Source organism: Lampetra fluviatilis, chromosome 2 (assembly GCF_964198595.1).
Source record: "Lampetra fluviatilis chromosome 2, kcLamFluv1.1, whole genome shotgun sequence".
Taxonomy (NCBI): domain Eukaryota; kingdom Metazoa; phylum Chordata; class Hyperoartia; order Petromyzontiformes; family Petromyzontidae; genus Lampetra; species Lampetra fluviatilis.
The window spans coordinates 30,021,250-30,048,838 of NC_136276.1; the positions used below are offsets into that span (position 1 = coordinate 30,021,250).

At 47.5% G+C, this 27,589-nt stretch overlaps 1 protein-coding gene across 4 annotated transcripts; it reads right to left on the reverse strand.

Annotated features, from left to right (window-relative positions):
- Positions 1 to 27,404, reverse strand: LOC144945215 (7-alpha-hydroxycholest-4-en-3-one 12-alpha-hydroxylase-like). Of its 4 annotated transcripts, none has more exons than XM_078873569.1 (11): positions 27,303 to 27,404; positions 10,089 to 10,195; positions 9,299 to 9,422; positions 7,316 to 7,494; positions 4,648 to 4,824; positions 4,358 to 4,476; positions 3,659 to 3,840; positions 2,784 to 2,961; positions 2,102 to 2,289; positions 1,225 to 1,376; positions 1 to 813 (listed from the first exon to the last, which is right to left on the reverse strand). In XM_078873569.1, exons 2-11 carry the CDS (start codon positions 10,181 to 10,183, stop codon positions 669 to 671), a joined length of 1,539 nt encoding a protein of 512 aa, XP_078729695.1. In that variant the 5' UTR covers positions 10,184 to 10,195; positions 27,303 to 27,404; the 3' UTR covers positions 1 to 668. The 4 variants fall into 4 exon arrangements, with proteins under 4 accessions (XP_078729695.1, XP_078729675.1, XP_078729665.1 ...); XM_078873549.1 differs by having other exon boundaries at positions 27,299 to 27,397; XM_078873539.1 differs by having other exon boundaries at positions 27,282 to 27,397.
- Positions 27,405 to 27,589: the final 185 nt, after the last annotated feature.

Consider the following 27,589-nt stretch of genomic DNA (forward strand, 5'->3'; position numbering starts at 1 on the left):
GATACATTTTATTCTCTTCGGGAATAGGAAATGTTGTTTGCAGGATGCGTATACTGTAATGTATTCATCCAGCCGATGTATTTTTTTCCAAACAACTTTTAATTGAAAAACACAACACTTTCCATGCCAAAGACGTCTTTACCATATGAGGCACAAATTCAGATAAAGTTCGAATCCTATGTGGGTTGGAGCACCCAGTTCTTACGTCATTGAATTCAACTAAAGCAGTCGGGAATATTTATGATCATGACAGACTGATGAAAGGATGGATATATGAATAAATACACAGGTGGGCAGACATATGAACAGGGACATAAACAACTCTGTAGATGGACAAATGGGGTATCGAAAGACGGACAGTTAGACAAACAGGTGGAGATACAGTCATGCAGCACAGAATCAAACATATACAGATGGGCAGATATCTATTCAGAGATGAATAAACGAACCAACAGATAAGTGAGAGATGGACTGACAGATGTACTGACAGATTGACAGGTGGTAGCATGGACAAGAATTTAAGCAAACAATTTGAACAATCAAAGAGGAAAGAACAGTTTCAAGCGACTAAAACAGATGTCTGAGATACAAACTACAAATTCACAGAGGAGAGGGAGAAAGAGCAGCAGGGCGGGGTTAGAGACCGGGCAAGTAGTGGTGACCGCTGTTCAGAAGCGCGGGCGGTAACGGAAGAAAATTTCGTGCGTTGGTTGCATGACGCCAAATCCGAATCGCGACACGTTGATGTCTGGCACTTTAGTGGCGGGGTCGCAGAACTCGATGTCGTAGTGGATCAGCATCAGCACAATGAACCTGAGCAGAGCCACGCACACACGCATGCACGCACATTGACACATGCACACTAATGCAGGCACATTGATGTACACACATTGAAACATGCACGCACATTGACGCATGCGCACAAACACGACGACCCCCCCACTTAAAGTTAGAGATTGTAGGGGTAACAAAAATTTACAGGTAGGAACAACAGTTCCACATTGTCCACCAGGGATTATTTGTCTGTCGTGCATAGCCCCTCCCAAACATGTACGCTCACGGATTGGTTGAAGTGCGTCACGTGACCGCGAGCTTTCTGTCGTGCACGAATGCGCTGTCCAACCAAGTTCCTACCTGCCCACTCCGAAGGAACGTGTTTGGCCCAGACTGCAGCCCCTCAAGACCCTGCGATAATCCAGCCCTCATCACAAAAGGGGAACTCACTGTTTGATCTCGTTGGTGGCGAAGAATCGACCGGGACAGATGGACACACCGGCACCCCAGGGCATTGTGGGGTACCGGAGCTTGCGCCCAGACTTTAAGAAGTCCGTCTTCTTGGAGCCGTCCACGTTCAGGAAGCGATCGAACTTAAACTCCTGTCATTGGCGGAATGAGACAACGCGTCACAGATGAGCAGGTGAGCTGCAAGGCAGCTGCCATGGGGTCCTCACCTCTTTCAGGCTGAGTGGAAATAGAGGATGGCCTAATCAGGTGCTCAAGACGTTCATGATCCTACTTGGAATGGTTTAGTAAATAAATGTTTCAGTGTTTTTGCGTGGGATGAGTCTTAAGAAAACCCATGAAGATGAGTTTTATACCACATTTAACAAATTCACGATTGAGATAGATCAGCAACTGACTTTTCTACGATGAAATCGCAATGAATGTACCCATCAAATCTAACAAGCTAAGCAGGATTGAGCCTTTTAGTACTGATATGTCTAGTTGTATTTTAAGGGCTCTGATGTTGTTGGCTTTTGGCCACAAGGTAGCCATGAGATTGCAATACAGAATTGGATTCTTAAACAAATCTGTGTAGGATTTTTAGCGTTAACTCCCCCACATGCATGGTGGGTTTTCTCTAAGTATTCTGGTTTACTCCAGGTGTGCTGGTTTCCTCTCACATGCCAAACACTCTTTAACATACTGGACAAGACGCAGCATGACGAATATATTGTTACGATGATTACTCACTGCACTGCTACCAAATTGGCCATCTAGATCATTCCGTCTTAACAAGTGTTTTTCTTCGTGTGGGAAGAAACCGGAGCACCTGCCCTGGCCTCTACGACAGACACGCACGAACAGCAGCCTCCCCCACCTCGGGATCCACGTGGATCTCGGGGTCCATGTGGGGGCTCAGGTGAGGGAACATGGCGACGCGATCGCCGGCGCGGAGCTTGGGGCCTGGTCCGCTGGCGCCCGACACCTTTAGCGTCATGTCCTGCTGGACAGCACGCACGAGGATGGGAGCCGAGCGTAGGCGCAGCATCTCCTCAATGGTGCTGTCTGCATGGGGGCGAGGGGCAGCGGAGAGATAATTAATTGGTTGGTACAATGTGCAATTAACCTATTCGATTCCCACTCGCGGCCGACTTCGGTCACAAATATCTGAACCGATTCTGGGCCTTCCTAAGATCGATCTGATGCAGTGTGTAAGCAACAGCATTGTAAAAACAAAGGTGGCCGGGCATGGTGATGGCCACCCCTCACAATTAAGCAGGTGGGTGGGTGGATGAGGGAGCAAGTGAGAGGGGGAGAATGCAAGCGGGGTGAGAGAGTGAGTGGTGAGGTGTGTAAGGCAGTGATAGGGTGAGGGAGCGAGTGGGCAAGTGAGTGAACCGGTAAGTGAGTGGGTAATTAAGTGAGGAAACGAGTAAGCGATTGAGCGAGTGAGTTGGTGAGTGGTTGAGTGAGTAGGTGAATAAGCGAGCGGGGTGGGTGAGAGAGTGGGCAGGTGGGTAAGTTTTTGAGTGGGTGGGTGAGTAGGTGAGTGGACACACCCAGCACGGGCGTGTTGACGAGCGCGTCGCGCGTCAGCGAGATCACTCGCGTCTCCGCGCCGTCGCTCTGCCCCGTCGCCTCCAGCAGCTGTTGCACCTCGGCGCGCACGGCCGCCATGGCGTCCGCGTGCCTCATCAGATACGCCAGCATCCAGAACGACGCGGGGCCCGTGTTACCCTGGTCACGTGGGGGACATTCAAGCCTGTAATCGAGCACTTAGGAGGCGAGGTTGGAAGATCACAGAATTTCAACAAAATCCATCTGTGCCTGTGCGTATTGAGGGCGCCATCTCCTGGCTTGCCTTACTACATTCTTGTAGTCAAGTATAAAAAAAATGTTGCTATCATATTTAACAAAAGCGGCAATTAAATAATAGGCATCACACCATTCCTCTTATACACTGGGTGAGAGGTCGCGCAGAATGCATTTGCGTTTGTGTAATTCGGCGTTCGCCGGAGCACCGATCTAAAGGCTCCATCAGTCCGGCGGTCATCAAACACGTGATTGTTGAAACAAGAGCGTAATACGTATCATCACCCCATGCAGAGTCTTCAAGATTGGAGTGGTAAGTACGGTATGGTAAATACAGTAACTTTTTACAGGATATTTATTTTTGTCCATTTGTATGTTTCTTTATGCCAAATTCATACCGTAAACACATTTAAAACACAAAAACACATTACACAACACCCAAAAACATTGTTATACAAGGATGTGATAAAAATGCCATTTTAAATAATAATGTGATTATTATCCGGTGTTTATTTAAATCCGGTGAATCCTTCCCCCCCCCCGCCCAAAGCCGCCCGATAATCGATGATCTACCGTAGGTGTCGTTACTCATTCCGTTTCAGAGCTGATTCAGTCGTCTCACCTGCGAGGCCCAGAGCATCATGAACAAGGTGCGATCGCGGGTCTCTTTGTCGCCCTGTAGCTCGATCAGCTTCTCGTCATGGCTCAGGAGCCAGGGGCTCAGGTGCTCACGCGCACGCAGCAGCGTGTCCCCCATGAGCTTCCAGAACCATGACTGGAGTCGCTCCACTTCCTTCCTCTGGGCTGAGATGGGGGGAAAAGCGGGGTGTGGGACAGAGGGAGATGGGCGTTCGAAAAAAAACATGCACCCAGTGGACAAGTCAGCATGGGTACAAGAGGGTGATTGAGTAGGTAGGTGGGTGGGTGGTTCAGTGAGTCAGTCGGTAGGTGAGTGTGTAGGTGAGCAGGTGGGAGCTTGGGTAAGCGGGTGGGTAGGTAGTTGAGTAGACGAGCGGCCGAGTGAGTGTGGGTGCGTGAGCGTGTGAGTGAGCAGGTAGGCGAGTTGCTAAGTGGGTAGGTAAGTGGGTGGGTGGGCATTTAGCTACGCGAATGGGCCATGCAAGACAGATTGAAACATAACATGCATGGCAGAAAACAGACACGGGAAAAAAGAGGGTCGATTTTTTTGTTGAATTGTTGCATTCGTGACAATCCATCAAATCACTACAGGCTTATGGTACCACTCGTGCCCGTGGGTTTTCTCCGGGCACTGCAGTTATAAAAGATACTTGAGAGACGTATCATGACAGTTGTGTCATACCGGGCCAGAGCGTGGACGTGGCGAGGGCAGGGAACAGCTGATCGTACTTGCGGAACTCCTTGAACACCTCCAGGGAGTTCGTGCTCTGCTCCTGGCCATACAGAGCCAGGTAGCCGGCTCTACACGCAGCACGGACAGTCATTACTCATTGACGATGATGATGACAATGGTAATGGTGACGATGACGCCAATGATGACGTCGATGATGATGTTGAAAAACTGCAATAAAAATAATGGGCAAAATGCCAAGAGGGGGCGAGAGAGGTGAAGCGGTGATTGGCGCGGCGCACCTGAACACGATGTCGTAGCAGAAGTGAAAGAGGCCGGACTCGTGCCACTTGGCGTCCCTGTGGCCCCCGCATCCCCCGCGGCCATTCCCCTCGTCAAACGAACCTGGCCCCATGAGCAGGTGCAGCTGGGACATCATTGCGTCCGTCAGGCCCACTAGCCCTTTGCCCTGCAGGTGGCTGTGAGGCGACACACACACACGAACACACGTACATGCACTCGGGAGCAAACAAAGATAAAGATCCCCCCCTGTGGCCTTTTTAAGGCCGTCACGTGCACGACGGGGTTTCGTGGCTGGCACCACGCCTGGCTGTCTTTGTCTCCCCTGTGCCGATGTTTACACACCGCACCAGGTACTTATTTATGGCTCAGTCGACCAAGGGGAGGACCCAAAACGGTTCGGATATTCGTCACGGATGTTGGCCTTCAATGGCAACTGCATGAACACACAAGAGCACAACAACAACCGCCAAGTAGTGGTGACAGCACCACGGCGCTTGAGCCAGACTAGGTGCACCTTGAGGCCACGGTGAAGTGTTGAAGGCTAGCTGGAAGGTCAGGGGACGCACCCAGGTGCCATGAGTTGACTGCCTCAGATGACTGGTAGATGCACCACCTGTGCTCCCAACTGTCAACTTGTGATGTTTTTGCCACCCACACACACAATAGTCTATACAAGCATGCATAGACATATTCAGAAATGGGCGTTAGATTCAGTGAATTCAGTCTTCTTCTCGTGGTTTGCTCCTGATTTGATCCCCCTTCTGATCAGATGCCTGGCATCTTCTATCTTTCTTCCTTCTTCACTCTCTCCACTTCCTCCTATTCTTCCTCTCCTTTATCTTCCCTACTCTCCACATCGCCGCTGGGGATCACGAGGAGCATGCGTGTACGCATTGGTCACACTTGGACAATATATTCCCATCTCCGGTTGTCTCTATATTATTTTAAATGTTTTTTTTACATGTTCGGTGTTAATTATATGGACGTGTATTGCCAGAAATTCCCTCCAAAGGCTCTATCCCAAATGGTTCTGGCTTGCAGAGTAATTTTTTCACGTAATCAAATTAAGGCTGGGCGTTAAGGCTTGAAGCCCCCCCCCCCTCCTCTTGCCTGCGCTTGCCCAGCCCAAGCAGTCAGCAGGGGATCTGGGCCAGGAAAGGGCGGCTGTGGATGCAGGAAACAAAAACCTCCTTGAGGACCTGACTGTGGAGGTACTGGGCAGCTTCTGTCTCCCATGACCGCTATGGCCCACGCGAAACCGCACTCCAACGCAACATGGGTAATGTGCGTACACATTCCGCAAATGGAATACCAAAGAATCGGCAAACTGCAGCTGTGGTGAAGTCCAAAACCTTCAAACACATCACCGACGAATGTGCCATCCAAGCAACATCCTGGCGGTGTCGGTGTGATCCGTACAGCATCTATTGCCTTCTTGGATTGGTTGAAAAAAATTAGGATTCAACTACGTTTCAAAACTGTTGCTTTTCCATCCTGCCATATGAAAGAAGTACACTGAACTCTTGATTATCTGGGGTAATGGGGGGGGAGAGAGGTGGCCTGGATAAAACAACACAAGTGATGCAAAACATATGTACAGGGTGTTTTAAAAAGATGGACCCGATTTAAAATCGCTATATCTCTGCAACCACGTACCGCCCATGAATGAATCTCTTACCACTTGAAAGGGCGGGGTATAGAGAGGGCGGGGTATAGAGAGGGCGGGGCATAGAGAGGGCGGGGAATAGAGTTTCAAATGATTACCGCGAGATGCCTCTCCCAGCGCACAAACAACCCCTAGCCTCAGTCATTCGCAAGACACACTGCCTCAACGTTGGATAGGTCGCACGGGACCCCAAGACTTGGCGCTACACTCTTGGCCCCCAAGATCCCCAGACATCACACCCTACGACTTTTTCCTGTGGGGATAAGTCAAAAGACCGTGTTTTTGTGCCACAATTAGCGACTGATCTGGATGACCTCAAAAACAGAATCACGGCAGCGGTGACGTCAGTGGAAGAAGACACTTTGAAAGGCGTTTGGGACGAATTCAACTATCGTCTCGATGTTGTCCGTACAGCAGGTGGAGGGCAAATAGAGCATTTATAAAATGGTTAGTAAAACCTGATAACTCATTAAACCGTTTGTAACTTTTCGTGTAATTGTAACATGTTGCCATCGTGAAATATACTGCTTTGAAATTGAGTCCATCTCTTTTAAACACCCTGTATATTAGGTTGCGTATTTATTGTTTCTTCGACAAATTTGACTAGGAAGTGGCCGGGTGGCTCAGGGGCCAGAGTGGCGAGCTAACACTGATAAGTGATTGGATTTGAATAATCTGAATATAGTCACCATTGAGTCTCAAGACTTTTTTTCAAGAGGGTCCTAACCCATAGCAGTTATAGTATTTTTTATTATAGTTTTTACTATGGTCGGGAACTGAAGAACCCAGAGGTAACCCATGCAGGGCAAGTGGAGAGCATACAAACTCTACACAGAAACTCACATACTCACACTCTTCAGAACAGGGAGACGACAGAAAGACACCCGTGTCGAGAATCAAACCCAGGCCCTTCTCACTATCTTAAACTATCTTACCACTGCACCCACATATACAAGACCGTGAGTGTGTTGTAGTGTGAGCTGTTGCTTGAGGCGCCGCACCTGACATTGAGGGCTTCTGTCGCCTTGGAGAATTCGGCCTTGAAGTTAACGCCGAAGACGCTGAGAACGAGCTTGCGCGCAAACTCGGTGAAGTCGAGCATGGAGCGTGCCTCGCGTGCCACGGCCATCATATCGTGTGGGTCCAGTATGAACGTCATGTACTCTCCGCCCAAGCACACCTGCGGTGGCGCAGGGGGCGGATATGCAAAGACAACGAAAGATCTGGCGTATGGCCTCCGCAGGATGCTGAAACAAGTTGCTGCTAGTGAGCACACGTGAAGGCCAGCTAGAAGTGCAAGCGGCTGGCAACTGTCCAATTTTTGTACAAGAATCACGATGCGCAGTGGGAGGAGATGCGGCACCAGCAACAAAGATAGCGTCGATGTTGCTCGGCCTAATCACCCACGTGGTTCTGCATTCAATGTAACAAGCGCTATGTCTCCCATATTCATCTGTGCAGCCACATGAATACTCAGCATAACTGCTGACAATTGTCGATGTCATCCTTGAAACCAAGGGACAGGAGGAAGATCGAGGTGGTCACGGCACACGAGAGGGTGCATTGGCCAGAAGCATTCCGTGCTGCGTTTTTGTCGCACCAATGCCTTATGTTTACACACCACATCAGCTATGAAATTATGGCTGCGTTGACCTCGAGGAGGCCCAAGATTGGTTCAAATATTTGCCACTGATGTTGGTCATGAGTAAAAATCGAACTATATTCACCGGGTGCGTAGTGAAATGCGCTATTTACTTCACTACGACAACAACAACAGCCGCCATTCACCAATAAGTGGCAGTGATTTCACCATGGTACTTTTACCAGGCACACGCTAGACTGGCAGACATGATTTTTAGGTGCACACGCGTACATAGTATTAATTTAGTAAGCATGTGAAATTTTAATCTTGATTTGAAGCTTTCGTGACTGCAGGAAATCCATACTCTTTGGTACTTTCGGTAAAGCCACGTAGATATAAAATAAAATAAATCACGTTTCGGGCGCAACACAAGTGTCCATCATCAGGTGGGAAAGCGATGGTCTGCTGCCTCACCAGCAAACCATGTTTTGCCTCAACAGCAGACCATGCTTTCCCACCTGATGACGGATCCTTGCGTTGCGCCCGAAACGTCGTGATTTATTTTATTTTATACCTACGTGACTTTACCGAAAGAACCAAAGAGTATGTTATATTTTAGCCATAGTTTTAGTCTAGTTGAAGGATATTTAACTAGGCTTTAGTCTCTGGATTTAATTTAGTCATTCGCAATCAGAAATTGAGTCCACACTTAGCCGTGAAATATTAATGTGAGCAGCGCACAATTCCACATCCCCATAATATCAGTTTCGCCAATCAGGAAACTATAGAATAACTTAACAAAGAAGGATGTAATGTGGAGCTCAAGATAAATATAGGAGAAAACGTTATAAATATACAAACCTGAAAAGCAAAATGTCTAAATTTGGTGTATCCAAAATGTTCAAAGAAAAAGTTGATACTTTTAGTTTTCGTAACCTAGGCCTCTGAAAATGTCTATATGGAGATGAAGGTTGCCCCCAGTATGGTTACCACCTGTTCTGGTTTTCCCAGGACGTCCTCTTCATGTAGATGCCATACTAGGAAACCTGCAAGTCTTCTAAACTTCTTGTGTTGTGTAAATTGCACAATAACAATATACAACTCACGACGATGCCCTATTTTGGAATTATGAGATATTCTGCTTCCCACGATATGTCCTGGGTTTTTTTGGTGCCTGTGGCAACCCGAATCCCAACTGTTATCCCTGCTGCTGTTCCCATTGTTCCCACTCCTGCTACCGTTACCATTATTCCCACTGCTGCTGTCCTCATTGTTCCCACTTCCATTGTTGCTGTTCCCATTGTCCCCACTGCTGCTGTTCCCACTTCCCACTTCCATTGTTGCTGCTCCCGTTGTTCCCACTGCTGTTGTCATTGCCATTGTCCCCACTGCCACTGCTGACCGTGAAGGTGTCTCCGTGCTTGCGCTGCATGCGCCGCAGAAAGGCGTACATGTCCTTCCGGAACTCGATGGCGTGGCCCAGCCATGGGATGAGGCCTTTATCAAGGGGAGGCTCTCCTGGGCGTCTGGGGGAGCACGGAGGGCATCGATGAGTGGGGAACGGGGGGGGGGGCGGCATTGAGGTGGGGGGAACGGAGCAAGGCCAGGGAATGAGGGCAAGGGGCAAGAGGAAGACGAATGGCATTATAGCCCAGAGGGCAGTGCACCAGGGCTATGGTCCTGTGGGCCATGATACCCAATGGTGTGGTGAGGTGTGAAGTGGTGAGTTGTGTCATGGTGAGATATGGTTTGGTTTGTTGAGGTGCAGCGAGGTGTGTAGTCGTGTGGTGAGGTATGGTGGACTATGTAGCTGTGTGGTTTGGTGAGGAGTAGTAAGTGTGTAATGGTGAGCAGTGGTGAGTGTAATGGCAGGGTATAGTGAGTAATTCATGGTGCAGAGTGGTAAGTTTGTAGTGGTGAGCAGTGAGGTGTGGCGAGGAGCGATGAAGACCGCTTGCGTTGCGATCGAAACGTCGTGGGTTTTTTTGCTTTTATAATTCCCAATTTATTATTTATATTTCTTATTATTAAAATCACTATTTTTTGTTATTTTTATTTTACTATTTTTATTTTTAGTTTTCTACCTACGTGACATTACCGAAAGAACCAAGAATATAGTGTGAGGAGTGTTGCAGTGATAAATGTTGAGGTGTCGTAGTGAGCAGTTGTGAGGAATGGCGAGGCTCGCTCACCGGCTTCTCCGTATGAAGAACAGGACGAGAACGATGAAGGCGATGACGAGGAACCCCACGACCCACGAGGACGTGAACAGGACTGAGCCGGCCATGTTGTATCACCTCTACACAACAACACAAAACAACACAATACAACACGGGATGGTGGCATAGCCCAGCAGGAGCGAGTTTGCTTGTTGTAGAGATTCATATTGCAGTTGCCATGTTGTGTTAACAATGAATATGCACCGTCTGCATTTCAGTGGACGTTAAATATCTCGTGGCATTGTTCGAAGGACAGTAGGCCACAAGTGCCGGTGTCTTGGGACAAATTTGATAAATTCCTTGTTCCTTATACAATTGTAGAGGAGTAGGGGGTGACGTCACGCTCGCCCTCGGAGAGAGTGGCGTCACAGAACGTGACGTAAGGTGGACCTTGGGGGACGGTGACGTCATGCCCCCGGGAGGGTATTTAAAGGGGGACCCAGGACGTAACCGGTAGGAGTGGGGACTCGGGGTAGTTGGTCCTCACACGAGGCTAGGGGAGGCTACTCTGCCCGACCGGCTGAGGTTGGGATAGTCCCGGCACGGGGCAGGGAGGAGAGCCGGGATAGCCGGGGTTGTAGGGATCACAGCCCCCTGTCCTCTGGGGAGTTATAGGCTAGGGTGGTTTTGGTTCGGCGTAAGCCCTCAACAAACTTGGCGTAAGCCCTCAATAAACTTGGCGTGAGCCCCTAACGGAACCTGCCTCGGAGTCGTAGATTGCGCCACAACACAATGATACAATACGAACAATGATGCAACACTTCCAGCACAACTTAACGTGCATGATATATCACAACAGAATCCATCACTGCATACTATACGATACTTTATAACAATATTGTCGTCAGCAGTCGTAATTATTATCAATCCACTGCTGGATGAAGGCCTCCATCACTCAATGCCGCGATGCAGTAATCCACGAAGAAGCTGCACAAGGACCTAATTTTATTGCTCCATCTCCTTGTTGGACACTTTGTCATTATTGTTAACCCGTGTAATCATTGTACAGCGTTTGAGATACAATTGCATGAATGACACTATGAGATTAAATTCATTATCCGGCATTATCCCTTGCCGTGGCGTGTGCTGGCACGTGCACGCACGGTGCTGTCGCAATGGTTGATGAAATCAGACTTGCAAGTGATTTCAGGACCGAATGTAAGATTGCCTGACTCTTGGGTGGGAAGATTTATGACGGAGCTTATCCCTTGTGGCGTGTGCTGGCACGTATGTAGTGACATAAGAAGGGAGGGGCTGCTGGGGGCTCTGGGTTCCCGGGCGGGTCCAGACGCTTAAGCCTCTGGGCGCCAGGCGCTGGGTTCCCAGGGGGTCCAGACGCTTAAGCCTCTGGGCGCCAGGCGTTGGGTTCCCAGGCGCTTAAGCCTTTTGGCGCCGCCAACGGGGGGGGGGGCTGTGTGTGCTCTGTGGGATGTCTGGTGGCGCACACGGCCCCACCCCTCGTTGGACTAGGCATAAAAAGGGGAGCTCCCTAGACGATCGGGGCCAGTTGTAACTCAAGACCCAAGACCCACGACCAGCCATCTGAAGACCCTGGGATGTTTTGAGAGCGAGTGGTGGGACTCTGGAACTCCCGACTCTACGACCTTGGGAGGGCGAGTTCCAGAGCGTAGCCAGAGTAGAGTATCTAGGCTGTGTACCTAGGCTGTGTACCTAGGCTGTAACAGAGTATCAGGACTGTTGGAGTGTTGTGTTGTAATAAAGAAGTTACCTCTACAAGTGTCTCCGGAACCTGTTACACGTACACGCACGGTGCTGTCGCAATGGTTGATGAAATCAGACTTGCAAGTGATTTCAGGACCGAATTTAAGATTGCCTGACTGGTCAGCGTGGGTTGGTGAAGATACCCGACATGAGGAACACACGACATACATTCAGGGGACCTCAGCCGCTTCAGCGTTACGCAGTAAACATGCAAAACAGTGGGCCAACGTTTGCACGTGGCCCAACGTTAGTCCAACATTCCATGTTTAATGAGTAACCAGCATAAAAATAGAATAGGATACGCAATTACATAATACAATACCACGCTACACAGTAGAACACAATACGATATTCCATAAGCTCTACAAAAATGCTCGTCTCAAACATCGTGGTGAAAATTCCACATGGACATGGCGAGGGAACATTCTCATTCCAACACCCGCTGTCAATAATCTCCCTACGAGCTGGGACGATTTGTTGCTTAGGTCAATTGAGTGGGCTCACTTAAATTGGTGGCCGCCCTGGCATTCTGATTCACAGAGGTAAGAAACCCCTTGCAAGCCATGTCCAGCATGACACATCTGCTGCTGCTGACGATGATGATGATATCACCAAGCCAAGCCTACCATCTCCCGTCCAGCGGCACACATGGTATGAGAGGGGAGACTTTTTTTTTTACAAACATTTCCTGTTGTCCCGATTCGTTGAGTAATTGCACCGATAATTATCAAAGTAATTGATTACCCAGCTCTAAATATATCTGCACCGCGCGGTGCACCTCATGAGATGGTATTTAATTGAATCACCTCTGGATGTGTTTGTTTTGACAATGTGAGAAATCAATTTAGCAATAACGATCATAATGATAATGTTAGGGATGTAAGTGATGATGTACTGATGTTTAGTGATGATAATGCATACTTGTCCTCTTATCAGTGCCTACCGTATTACAAACAAAGTCAGACCTTATTGGTCACCCCGTGCCCTTATACAACATTCATCCTACAAAGTCCCATCACAAGGGAGAAACACAAACAAATTGACAAAAATTATGGGGTTGTTTTGCCCGTACTGAAACGGCTGTATGCCGTATGGACCGAAAAACTAAATTTCCCTGTACAAGAATACGGGTGAACCGTATGGGTCGACAGGTATGATAATGGTTGCAATTATGTTAGTGATGATGGTGTTCGTGATGATTTAACACATTATTGAGTGATATTGCTGTGCTTGCTGTGGCGCACGAGCACGAATAACAAAACAACTCAACATATTCGTCAATAAGTAAAATATATAATGGGCGACGTTTTAGGGACATGGTCGTTCTTCATAGCACGTACAATGACGACAATGGAAGTGAAGATAATGTTAGTGACAATGACACAGATGATGGTAAAAGTGATTAGTGACAATGACACAGATATATTAGTGATGGTAAATATTATGAAGGCAGATGTTGGCTATTATCTGCGATGACAATGGCAATGTCAGCAATGGTGAATCAGGACTGAATTCTTACCTCAAGTCACGACCGATTCCAATGCTGGATGATCCTAGTAGCAAAAGTAGCTACATATGCTACAGGCCCTGCACTTTCAAGGGCCCCGCGCTAAATGCTTTAAAGCTATGCTTCCGGTTCTGTGATTCTGCACTTGCGCTATTACTATAGCGATATACTGCCTTCAACTTTTATGAACGACTGGGTGTTAACGGATAGCGATTTGTGTATTATCTGGCTGTATAGCAAATGAAAAAATACAATTACTTTACTATAAGTAAAAAAAAAATAGTGTTTTAATATAACATATGCTACAGGCCCCGCACCATCTGAATCCAGGCACTGACCGATTCACTCGCAGAGCCACTTTAATAAAAGTAATATCTCTAAAACATACACCGCATACTTGCGTGTGCAAAACGCCTACACGTGGATGGACATAAACCCATCAATATCTACAAACCTACTGCTACGATATTATTCCGTTGGATCAAATCATCTGACGTTCTCCCATTGAGCCGCGACACTGCCACACAGCTGCACATCAGACGCACGGGCACAATCTCTGCCACTCCCTGACGCTTGCCTTACTACGCTCCTAGCCCCACCTCCGCACGTCGCTGGGAGAGATAGGGGCACTGCTAACTCTTATCTCTGTTGCTTTGTCGGCGAATTTTAGTTTGCATCACAGTGATAAGCTAAAGTACTCCTGACGCAATCATCTGGCATCAATCACCGCAATGTAAATTATAGTTGTTGCTAACCTATGTGCCTCAAAACCAACAACAGCAGAGACCACCAAAACCCACAGAAATGTCTGTTGCGTCCTGCTCAAAAGGCACCGATGGACAAGCATACCAAGAAAGCAGTCCGGAAACAACTTACCAGCACCTTCAATTAAACTACCGCAAGCTCCAGATATAACAAGACCATGCACTGTCGCCGAAGTGGAAGCGGCCCTTAGGGCCGCAAAGTCCAACAAGGCACCGGGATATGATGGTCTATGAGCCAAGTTCCTACAGCACCTGGGTCTATATGGCCAACAATGGCTTGCAAACCCCTTCATCGCCATGCACAGGACAGGGAAAGTACCGAAACAATGGAAGCCAAAGTCATCGCCATTCTGAAACCTGGAAAGTCACAGGACTTGCCTTCCAGCCACAAACGAATATCCAATGTTGTCCTCCACCTCCAGGCTGAAGGAATTTACCATATGCTTGCTTGACTTTCCCCCCCGATTATTGACCCCCAACTGTCTCCCGAACAAGCTGGTTTTTGAACTGACCGTATTTGCTGTGAAAAGATCGCTCACCACCCTAATAAACCATGGTTTCGAGTCAACAGAAACTGGCACAGGAATTATTCAACTCTCTGCTGCCTCTGACACTGTTTGGCATCATGGCCTGCTGCTGAAGTTGGCCCAAATCCTTCCGATGCCATTCTACTGTGCACCTAATCCATGCAAATGCTCAGAAACCGGAATTCGCCAGTAAACATAGCCGCAACAGAATTATGAACAATGCCGTCCCTCAAGACTCGGAACGAGCACCGTCACATTTTAACATACAATATGTTTATAAATGACTTGCCAATGCAAGTAATACTATAAATGCGGTATTAAAACGATTGAATAATAATAATAATTAATTTAAAACAAACACAATTCGCCTTTTCAGGGAACTCGCAAAGAGATCTGCACGTTGGAATGGCTGGCAAGGTGAAGTGGCTGCGTTACAGTCGCACTGCAGGGATACCGTGACGCCGTCATGGATGGTGGACGCAGCCTCCAGGGTGCTTCTAGTTTGATGATGATCACGGCGCGAGCCGGAGTGAGATTTCGTTAACGCGGAAATTCGATGTGTGTTTTTTGTTAGCATTTTGACAGCAAGTATCGTGGTTAATGCAGTGACATGAATCCTTGTAAAAAGGTTTCAGTTTTGTTGCCAGAAAAATGTGGAAAAACCCTATTATTACACGATGGAACAATAAGATTGTAAATATTGTGGCGTCGCTCTCCAACACACCGGTGTGCTGTACTAGTAACGAATTGGCACGTTCTGTTTACGTGACAAACCTTACTAATTGGCTGTGTTGGGTGGTGGCGGGTTTAACGACGCATTTATATCTTTACGCGATCTAACCCAAAAAAACCTGTATTGATATTGGTCGTGAAAGCCTCCGTGTTAAACGAACAAAAAGAGGCTTTTGGAGAAGGGAAAGACAATGACCCCCTTATTGTCAAACACATGGTGATGTAGAGAAATGGAGTTAGTTACTTTAGACTTGGTGGCAAACCGCCTTAATTCTGAGTGTATTCTGCTGGCAAGATTTATGATTTTTATTTTAAAAAATACCCCGAGACAAGACGAGAAAGCGAAAATCGTTAATTATAACATTATTTAATAATGAAGACTTACTTACACGATCATACAAAGGTTCTATATCGGTTCAGGTGAGAGTTCTGTATTGGATGAGACAAAGACAAAGATCACCCGTATAGCCTTAACAGCCTGTTGGGGCAAGTGCTGTTAGCGAGCACCTATGAAGGCTGACATGGCACACGAGGGATGTTGGGCGTGAGCGGGCATCGAATTTTGGAACACAGGTTCTATATCAGACACTTTTCTGGAGCTGGTTGCCTTAGATTAGTGCCGGATGAAGCTAGTGCGGGGCCTGTAGCAAATGTTATAAAGGGGCGCTAAATAAAATAAATAAATATTAACACACATTTTTTTACTTGCATAGTAAAGTAATTGTATTTTTTCACTTGCTAGACAGCCAGATAATACGACAAATCGGTAACCTTAAACACCCAGTCGTTCATAAAAGTTGAAGGCAGTATAGTACTAGAGTAATAGAGCAAGCGCAGAATCACTGAACCGGAATTCATAGCTTGAAAGCATTTAGCGCGGGGCCCTTAAAATTGCGGGGCCCGTAGCATATGTAGCTAAATTTTTACTTAAAACTTTCGTGACTGCAGGAATTCATATTCTTTGGTTCTTTCGGTAAAGTCACGTAGATAGAAAAATCAAAGTAAATTAAATAAAAAACTACGTTTCGATCACAACACAAGCGATCGTCTTCAGGAGGAAAAAGGGAATCCTCCTGAAGACGATCTTTTGTGTTGTGATCGAAACGTCGTAGTAGTTTTTTTACTTTTATTATTATTTTTCTACCTACGTGACTTTACCGAAAGAACCAAAGAATACATGTGTAGCTACTTTTGCTACTAGGATAATCCGGCACTGCCTTAGATGTCAAATTCATCAACGCAAACCACACTCTTAAATGCGTAAATAAGTCCACTAACATTTTTTCAAGGTAAACTTCCACCGATAATCTGCACTGCACCCAACCCACCCCTCTAAACTCCACCTTGTGCACCCTGCCATAACCGTCACTCTGATATTGACGCTTGTAAAAAAAAACCTTGAAACGTTCATCGCGCAAAGTTTGTTGCCGAGTGGCCGTGACCCATAACGAAGATTAGATAGGAGTGCATGTCACATATGGTACCCCGACCTGTGATTTAGAAACATTGCACTGAATGCAAGCACGCACTGTTAAGCACAGTCACAGTCTCAATGTCGCATTGATGTATTGTCGCATGTTCAGTGTCTTACTCTTGCACGAATGCACTGTCTCACTATCCTCCTTTCCGTGTTTCTCACTATGACCCTGTCCCACTGTGTCAGGAGCGCAAATGACACGCTGTCGCACTTTCACCGTCACATTTTTGCATTTGTAATGACAGTAGAGTCAAACTACGGTGCGAGTGGACTAGTGACCACGGAAGGTAACGACAGGGGAGTCAGCCTGCAGTACGAGTGGACTGGTGGCCACGGAAGGTAATGACAGGGGAGTCAGCCTGCAGTACGAGTGGACTGGTGGCCACGGAAGGTAATGACAGGGGAGTCAGCCTGCAGTACGAGTGGACTGGTGGCCACGGAAGGTAATGACAGGGGAGTCAGCCTGCAGTACGAGTGAACTGGTGGCCACGGAAGGTAACGATAGGGCAGTCAGCCTGCAGTACGAGTGGACTGGTGGCCACAGAAGGTAATGACAGGGGAGTCAGCCTGCAGTTCGAGTGGACTAGTGGCCACGGAAGGTAACGACAGGGGAGTCAGCCTGCAGTACGAGTGGACTGGTGGCCACGGAAGGTAATGACAGGGGAGTCAGCCTGCAGTACGAGTGGACTGGTGGCCACGGAAGGTAATGACAGGGGAGTCAGCCTGCAGTACGAGTGGACTGGTGGCCACGGAAGGTAACGACAGGGCAGTCAGCCTGCAGTACGAGTGGACTGGTGGCCACGGAAGGTAATGACAGGGGAGTCAGCCTGCAGTACGAGTGGACTGGTGGCCACGGAAGGTAACGACAGGGGAGTCAGCCTGCAGTACGAGTGGACTGGTGACTACGGAAGGTAATGACAGGGGAGTCATCCTGCAGTACGAGTGGACTGGTGGCCACGGAAGGTAATGACAGGGGAGTCAGCCTGCAGTGTGAGTGGTAGGCCTCGGCAAGGTAAGGTAAATTACCCTTTTTACCGGGTAAAAGGGTAAAGGTAAAGGGTAAAGGTGTCGACATGCCAAGGGGTAAGGTAAAAGGTAGGGTAAAGGTAGCTCGGAAGAATTACCCGGTAGAGTAAAGATAGCGCGATGTATTACCCGGTAAATACGGTGCCTTGTTTACCGCTAGAAGCTCCGTGGCACAGTCCGTGGCCTCCATTTAACAAGTAATATTTAAAAAACTTGTTTTTAAAAACACGCTTTTATTAAATGTACTCGTAATGGCAGAACTCCACGACTCCAGTAAATGGCCCCGAAGCTTGCCATAACGTAAGGGGCCGTGGTGATTTACAGCCAACGTCAGTTGAGCGTGGACAATTAGAGCCAAGCTGAAACATAACGTATACAAAAGATCGTTTAAAAATATGTATTTTTTTAGTGATATAATATAGTATTGTCACCATTATGACATACGTATACCACGTTTGCAGTCGATACCACATTAGGAAGTGGGTTAAAATTGAGTTACAAGATTTGAGGATACGACAGCGACGACGACGACAACAATGACAACAACGACAACAGCAACAATAACGACAACAACAGACAGAGTGAGTTCAAAGAAAGCGTATAAAATTGGAATCGAGAGTATTCTATATGAATAAAGCGCTCTACCGAGCATTTGCCGTTATAAACCTTGTTCATGTGTAGTAGTACCCCAGTAATTACCCTGTAATCGGGTAATTTGTATGGGGTATGGGTAAAAGGTAGGGTCAAGGTAGGCTCGTTGCTTTTTACCTTTTACCTTACCTGCTAAAGGGTAAAAGGTAAGGGTAGAGTGATTGTATTGTGGTAAGGTAAAAGGTAGGGTAAAGGTAGGCTCATTGTTTTTACCTTTTAACTTTTACCTTACCTTGCCGAGGCCTAGTGAGTGGACTGGTGGCCACGAGAGGTAATGCCAGGGGAGTCAGCCTGCAGTACGAGTGGACTGGTGGCCACGGAAGGTAACAACAGGGGAGTCAGCCTGCAGTACGAGTGGACTGGTGGCCACGGAAGGTAATGACAGGGGAGTCAGCCTGCAGTACGAGTGGACTGGTGGCTACGGGAATGATCGAGAATAGAAGCGTGGCCAGGTGACGGAAGAGGGCGGTGGAGTCTGGCGGCAGAGCGAGCGGTCTAGAACCAGCGAGAAGGTTCGGGAATGGGGGCGTGGCCTCGGACCGTATATATAAGGGGGAGATGCGCATGAGACTTGGGGCTGTTCGAGTGTGAGCATGTGGCTCCTTAATAAAATAAACCATCTCAAGAGAAATACATCGAAGTTGTCTTGACACATTGACACCGTTTCAGTGTTGCACCATTTCACTGACGCACTGTCACCGGGGTTTACACAAAATAAGTCGCAGAACTCGATTAAGCCGCTCAGCTTTTAAATAAAATAAAAATCTGAGTAACTTCTGAATGTTTTCCACGACGGAATGTTTACTCTGGAGTGGCCATTACTGGCATTGTGTGCTGTGATGTACTCATCGTTTTCTGTAGCGTCATTATTCTTACTGTGATTGGATGGAATCTGCCACACGTTGCTTATTCGACCTGAAACTCATTCTACGCATCTAGTGCTGGAGCACACCTATAAACCATCACTGAGGGTGGGTGGATAACACACAAATGTGGCGTAACTCCATTTATGTGGGCGTTGGGGTGCAGACCCTGGTTTGCCTGGAGGTACAGCACAAGTGTTGCTCCCTCACACACTTGGGTTTCTCCGTGTGCTGTGGATTCCTCCCGAATATGCATACACACTCATCAATTGTGCTGAAAACATTTAAACGTATAGAGAACTGCAGAGCGTGGTCAATTTTCGAAACGCCGGCTCACTGCCTGGATGCCTTCCAGCTTGTCTGTATTTCCTCAGCGACTGCGAGATGCAATGCGGACGACGATGCTATACTGTCTAAAACGAAACATTCATACATCTATGAGATATAAATGACGCGTAGATTTTAAGCTCGTTGCGATTAGGACATGTTCTTTGAAGGGTGGGTAAACATGTTCTTTTATCGACCAACAGTGACTAACAACCATAACAAACACTCTGGCCTGCAGCAATGTTGGCTTTCGCCGTGCTTGTTGCAAACGCCATCCTTGCTCGGACTTCTGAAAAAGAACACTGTCAATAAACTCCAGCGGCTTCAAAACAACCTGGCACGTCCTGTCCTCAGCATTAGGCATGGCCACATGACTTCCATGGCTACGTGAAAAACCTTGCACTGGCTCCACATAAAATTACTGTTTCAAAGTCTCCTGCCATATCTCCCCACCCTTCTGGCTTCACTGACCACAGCTAACGTATTCGAAGTCCGTCGCACCCAGAATCACGACTGTCTTTAGCTGAGCAGCGTTCCACCGTAGCTGCACAAGCCATCCAAATCGCTCTCCCATTGCACATACTGGCTTCCAAGCACCATGCACTTTGAAGAGAAAGGTCAAAGTTTACCTGTTCAGGCTGGCGTACGAGGGACTTTAAACCCTTTAGTCCATGCCCCCGAGTTTTTTGTTATCAAACATTGTCTCCGATTTGCGATCTACTGTACGTGCACGTTAGAAATTGTGTGCGTTATTATTGATTATTGTCAGGCCAGAAGACTTATTTAAGGCTGCACAATTATTACTATTAAACAAGGCACGCATTCAGCTATAGTTAGAACCCTGTTATTATATATGTGGGGCGGAGCACCCAATTCGCATGTCGCTGAACTTTATGAAATTCAACTAAAGCAGTCAGAGGGTTTGATGATCCAGCATTCACTAATTCATTCCAGATCACTCACTCATCGGCGGTTGGTCAGTCACTCTTCTATCACCAACACAATGGTTACTGTTTCTGTCAACGTCACGCATTGATTCGCTGCCCACGTTGTGGACTTTGGAATCCCCTCTTTATTGTGCCGATTCCCAAATTTATTTCAACCTTTGTCAATTAAATAGACCTACGCGCATTTAACTCGAGTACCTATTACACGTTCGATAGTGCTGTCTGTTGCTGACCACTTGTTATTTTGGGCCGGGGCTCAACAACCGTGATAAAAATAAAACCTGAAATACTGCATTGGAAACCCGGGAAAGACTGTTTATATACTGTACACAGTATAAATGCACATCATATACATAGAGACAATTGTGACTGGGTGACTCTTGAAAATAATAAATAATTGTACCTTAGAGACTGATGATGATAATGATGTTCTCGAAGGCCTAATCCAGCCAGGTGGCTTTGTGGTAGAGTGAGCGTGGCTTGCAATCAAAATATTGCGACTTTAAATTTTGATTGGAGGTTAACTCGGCCCTTCATCCCTCTGGGGTCAATACATTGAATACCACTTTGTGGAAAGGCAACGGTGGTTATCCTATGGATATACTCGTCCTCGTCACAGGAACGAGGACTTTCCACCTCTGGCTCAGGGCTGTAGACAGTAGATGAGCACTACTTCAATTATCATTTGAGCAATAAATAACTTTGGCTTGAAAAGAACTAGAGAGCTGAAGATTGGCACAACTATAGTCGCTGCTATGGTTATAATTAAAGAGATATACGAGCAGGAAGTACCCGGCGTGGCCCGGGTCTTAAACATATTTCAAAGCTACTCTTAAAAATGTAACAGCAGTGCGTACTTACTGTGGTGGTACCTGCTATGATGACAGCAGTGCATACCGACTGTGCTGGTATCTCTTATCACGACAGTAGTACATGCTGACTCTATAGCAGTATTTATCGACTGTATAGCACAAAGTACTCACCTGACAGTGGCGTGATGAGGCCTAGTCCCGTGCAGAGCCTCCGGCCTCGCCTAGATTGTCCAGCCGGCCGAGGTGGTACCTTGGCAGGCTGGGGCTGGGCTGCTACCCCTGCCCCCCCCGCAGCCACGCTCTGCAGTAATATCTACGGCCTATAGTGGTAGCATCTAGCGACTGTATAGTAGTAATAATTACACGCATCGGGGTGGGGGGACATCACACAGTGAAGAATTAACGTGAGCGTTTAGTGTATTTGCAATAGCATTTTTAACGCGAAAGAAAATGTCCCCCTCACTCCTACCGAAGGCGTGCGACTTGGTATGGCCCGTCTCCCCCACCAAAGGCGCGTGAGTTGGTATGGCCGTGCATGCGTCATAAATAATTAAATATGTGTTTAGCGCACAAAAATCTCACTAAATCGCTAATAAAACTAATTAAAAGTTGACGGGTGCGAAAAAGGAATAGCGCTTGCTGACCGTGGGGCTTATGGCGTGGTGCCTGGCTATTTTGTTTCACGTTTACCCCACCGTTGGAGAGCCAAGCGAGTGACCACAAACAAACCCACAAAGCCACAAACCCACAATTTTTTACTTTTTTATATATAGAAAATAGAAGATATATAGAAGAAGATAGATTAAAACCAAAACCGTCAAATTTGGCACCCCGAGAACTGATGGTCCAGAGGTTTATTTGATTTCACTGATATGACAGGGTTCACCTAAAAGTCCTACGTGACTTTCAGTTTGCTGCTACAACGTGAAGTGTAAGTTATTTATCAGTGAACCAAGTAGTTCGCCTCCCGTGGAGTGTGACATGAAAGCCGATCAAAAGCAGGCAGCACAGTATTTTCTTTATTGGCCCTGTGTTGGTTATGTAATGCAAGCACCAGAGGAACAATAGCCAAAAACGTAAGAAGCCAGTAAGGAGAATGAGCAAACAATTTGGGCGTTAAAAAGCTACCTCTGCCCCTAACCCTAGCCAACCAGGCACTTGTACTAGCTCTAATGTCAAACCATAACAACCTAGCCACTAGTACTAGCTCTACCCCTAAGCACCTAGCCAACCAGGTACGAGTACTAGCTCTACACCTAACCATAACCAACCACCCTATAATGGTCCCTACCCGTAATCTTAACCAAACCAGCCACATCGGGGATGTCACTGTATGGTGCCGGCCCGGAAGGGCCGTGCCGTTCGATGTTCCTACGTCGTGGACAGCACCGTGTGGGTGGCTGTGTGTAGCACCAGCCCTAGTGGGGCTTGGCGAGCACTGGGATAGTGCGGGCACCACGCACAGCGTGTGGTGGGGGCCTCTCCCGAGGGGGAGTGGGTGGGTGAGCATCAGCCCAGGGGCAGGGTTGCCCCGGGCCATGGCACTCTGGTTGACCCCGTAGACACGTGATCCGGAGTGTCCACACAAGGGGCCCAAGGTGGGGTGGGGGGGCTAGTAGATGATCACGTGTCCGGGGAGAGCTCTTGAGAAGGATCGAGAGGGAACGAGAATGTTCAGGAAGGCGGGCGGGGCCGAGGGCGGAGCGCCCCCGACCGTAGGGGGATATTAGGTGGGTCCCTGAGAGGGACCGGGGTCGCTGCATTCTACAAGCTGGAAGCTCAACATCTAGAAGCGGGAAGCTCTACGTCTCAAGCTGAAGCTCTTCGTCCTACGAGGCAACCACGTGGTCGGAGACCCGAGTGAGGGTCCGACCCTTCGTAGCAGTAACTCCTCTGTACAGGGTAGTTAGCTGGGGGGTCCCCACCCTAAGCTGTATCTGGAAAAGGGGCAGTTACCCCTTTGTGTTACGGTGTTACAATAAATGTGTTGCCTTTAAAAGGAAAAACGTCTGCCACTCAGTTGGACTCACTACAGATGTATCAATTAAGGTTGAAGGAAGGTGGGCTTGGTTTGACACCTCATGGACAGAGGGGATGACGGCTGACGGAAGGGACGGGTTACAGAATAGCAGTCAAAGGAGAGAATGCACCCGAAATGTCGACTACCACCAGAGATGCTATCAACGAGATCAGCTCAATGTGCAATGGTGAGATGTATTGTGAACTCACAGGACCGTGAAAGGTGGTGGTGACATAGGAAGGCCCTTTCCAGCAGTCAATAGATAATGGCTCATGATGATAGCATTCACGAAAATAAAGCTTCATCGCTCAATCGGATTCCACAAGAGTAAATAAAGATTGTGATATGCGTAGCACTCACTTTCCAGCGTTAAGTTAAGCATGACATTTGTGTTGACTACGTAAAAAAAAAATGTTCCTGCAAAACGCACACCGCAACATGACTCGTGCTTTTTTTGTGGTCAGAATTTCCGGTGTTGTGCGCGTGTTTCTTTTTATTCACTTGCGCGTTATCACGCCTGAGCGCTCCTTGCATTGATCATGTATATATCGCCTTCGTTGCGCACGAGGCGAACGGACAGATCCTGCCGTTTGCTGTGCTGTGCCCAACTGACAAGCTTTGTCAGACCGAATGCGGCTCAAATTATTCAAACGCGGATTTTGGCTCGGCTAGGCTATGCCGTGGTACAATACAAAAGCGGACTGCGATGTTATCGTATTACAGCGCCCCCAAAAGTCAAATAATTTGAAGGGCAAATTTTTCGGACAAAAGGGGTCAGTTAGAGATGCCCCCCCCCCCCCCCGTGACGGAAGATGAGGCTCTCTGTCTTAGGGCCGTGTTCTTCATGGCAAGACCTGCGGGCCACTGGCGGTTCTTGGTGGTTTTTTAGTTAACACGTCTAAGGGCTTTGCCTGGTCGGATGGGGATGGTTTAGTTGTGTCTGTACAGCGTGTGTGTTTTTGGTGATTTGTTTACATTTTTTGTACTTTGCACTCCTATCGTGTTTTGAATTTCTCCAGGATAAGTAAATATTCTGATTCTGATAGTGCGCTTCTTGACGTGTGGCGCGCCAACCCGACAATACATGAATGGTGAAAACACCCCACCACCATCATCACCATCCTCATCGTGCCCTCCAACCCCCAATGGTTTCAAACGTGTGGTGGCCCTCACACTGATGACGATGTCTTCCCTCTGAAAATGAGTGAAGAACACTGGGCGAGTGGAACACATTTTGCAAAGGTTCGAGAATGTTCGAGAAAGAGGCACCGGGGGATATACAGGGTGCTTAATTTTTTTTAAACACTTCTGAAAAAATTTAACAATACCGATATAAATGTGCCAACGGATTCTGGAGACCACCTGGAGAAGATTTCAGACATGTGTTGACAATGATGGCGAACAAGTGGAGACTCTCTGACGTTTTGAAGCTATTAACATACATTTGTTATCATGTTACAGTGTATTAATATAAGTGTTAACATTTTTATTTATTCACCCTGGATATATATAGAGGGGGTTTGTAGGGGAATTCGGAGCTCACTCGGGACTGAACGTGTTAACCCCGCTACATGACCGGCTTTGATAAATAGCACTGATTAACTACGCGTTTCACTCCTCGTTAACACGCGTAAAAGACACACACACACACTTGGGTTATAGAATGGTACAGTCCACTTGCTGATCACTGCAGTCCTGAAGTTGTTACATGCACATGTAATGTACCACATCCATGCTAAAAAGGTTATCTTGCTAATCAACGACCACAAACACCATCTCCTAAGTAAGTATCAAGCGGGTTATGCATCACACCCGTGCAACTAATGACTTAAAACCTGTCTCTTCATTCACACAGTGGTAGTCCACAGGTATCATGCGTGCACAAAAGGTCACCACCATGAACCCACCCGCCCCCTCCCTTGTCCATAACAGTGGTAGAGTCCACAGGTTACACATCTGTGCAAAAGGTCAATTCTTAGACACCACTGTCAGCCCTTATTAGTTCATATTGAACAGTGCAGCGGACAAGGCATCACACCTGTCCAACGCGCACCTGCCGAGATGGAGAGTCGATCCCAAAAGACTTTGTTCCAGCAATTGGAATCGATATTACAAAATTGGTTATTGGTAAAACAAAAATATTACTCATTTAAGTCATACATTTCCATTGTTGTTAGTGTTTGGGGTATTGCATGTTAGGAATCTACTGTGCACTCCAGATATGCCATCGAGTGTATCTCCCGTCAATCGCTTGATACTGGTAGGAACCTCTTGGTTACATCAGCCCACAGGGGATTATTGTGTCCGTCCGTCCGTCGTGAAGGGAGGGGCTGGGTGGGGAGGGTGGGGCTGGGTGGGGTGGGGCAGGGTGGGGAGGGGCTGACCCTGGCCATTGACCGAGCAACCCAACGTTACTACCAGCTCCCTCCGCAGGAATGTGTTTAGTGGGACGGTGCAAATTCCACATCATCGACAGCAGCAGCAGCAATGTCGACCAATGTTACTTTTCGACAGCGATGTGGTTCCTTTTAGTTTGCTGACGAAACACGGAAGAAGGTGAAACGTGGCATTTGCAGAAAATAACTTGCTGCGTAACAGCAAAAACAACATCGCCGATGTGGAAACACCTTGGACTCTTCCATCAGAGAAAAATATTGACATGTTTAAAATGTATTACTCAACAGGGGCGTGAAAGGAGAGAGGGGAGAGCGATGACGTTCTTTTTCCTGAGTGATATCATGAGCCATGGTCTATCCATTGGTGGACAAGGGCTTTCCCATGTACATCACCATGATGTGGAGTTACAAGGCAGGTGCTTTGTTTTGGTGATGGCTGATGGCAAGGCCCCCATCATCTCTTAGTCACACGCTCCAGGTTCAGCCAGTTGTGTCTTCAATGTATGTACTGTATGTCAAGGCCGTAGCCATGGAGTCAACATTGGGGGGGACCAAATATTCCCAGTGTGTCTGGGGATCCCAACCCAGAAAAATATCTAAATTTGAAAAGTCATTTCCTGCCTAAAATATTTGGACTTTTTATTAATTTTTTACAATGTCTAATAGTGTATTGTATTCACATTGCTCTGTTTGAAATGTTTTACCATTTCTTGTTTCATTGTATGTAATGGCAGAGATTACGGATTAATAAATTACAACCATAACCACAATCATATGAACAAAAATCTATGCATTGATTTATATACATAGCATAGCAATTTTTTATAGCAATATATTGGGGGGGGGGGGCATTTAGAGCATATTTGAATATATATTATAATTACGGCCTTGCTGTATGTTGAACTTATTTTACACTGTATATAGCCAACCGTGCTAATCAGAGGTGCGGGCAACTATTCTTCTTCTTCTCTGCATACATAACATGCTCTTGGAAGTCAAGATTTATACATAACATGGTTGATCAATAGAGAGCCATCCCTTGACAGCACCCGACACAAACACACACATTGCTACACAAAGGCAAATACTGTATCCCCCGTATAGCCTGAACAGACTGTAAGGTCAAGTTAGGTCACTAATGATGGCAAGCACAGCACACGAGGGGGTTGGGGGTGGCCAACACCACGCCCGGCCGCCTTTGTCTCCCTAGTGGCGATATTTACGCACCGCACCAGGTACTCATTCGAGGCTGAGTCGACATAGCGGAGGCTCAGATAATCGTCACTGGGTGTCGGCCGTGAGCCGGGAATCGAACTCGGGCCACCGGGTTCGTAGCGCAGCGTAGCGCTCACCGCTGCACCACCGCTCCCCAACTGAAGACGCGCACGCACCTACCGGATTATAAGACGCACCTACGGGATTATAAGACGCACTCCCCCACGTTTGTCTTCATACGGTTAAAGGGTGGTTGCTGATCGCCGTTGCGAGCTCGAGCAAAGTTTGGGTTTTGTTTATCACTTTTCTTTTGTTTAACGCGTAGGCGCCAGTGGTCAGCAGAGGGCAGTAGGGGAACCAAAGTTGCTCATGCGGTACCAGCAGAGATGGGATCTCAGCGCCGTCTAGTGGACACAGCGAGTGATGGTGGTGGTGGTGGTTGTTGATGGTGGTGGTTGATGATGGTGGTGGTTGATGATGGTGGTGGT

Excerpts from the sequence above, each read along its gene's own strand:
- LOC144945215 (XM_078873569.1), bottom strand. The coding sequence starts at position 10,183 with ATGGCCGGCTCAGTCCTGTTCACGTCCTCGTGGGTCGTGGGGTTCCTC. Across the intron at positions 2,290-2,783 it reads CGTCAACACGCCCGTGCTGG|ACAGCACCATTGAGGAGATG; the intron begins GTGTGTCCACTC and ends GCCCCCATGCAG. Across the intron at positions 1,377-2,101 it reads AGATCCACGTGGATCCCGAG|GAGTTTAAGTTCGATCGCTT; the intron begins GTGGGGGAGGCT and ends CGCCAATGACAG.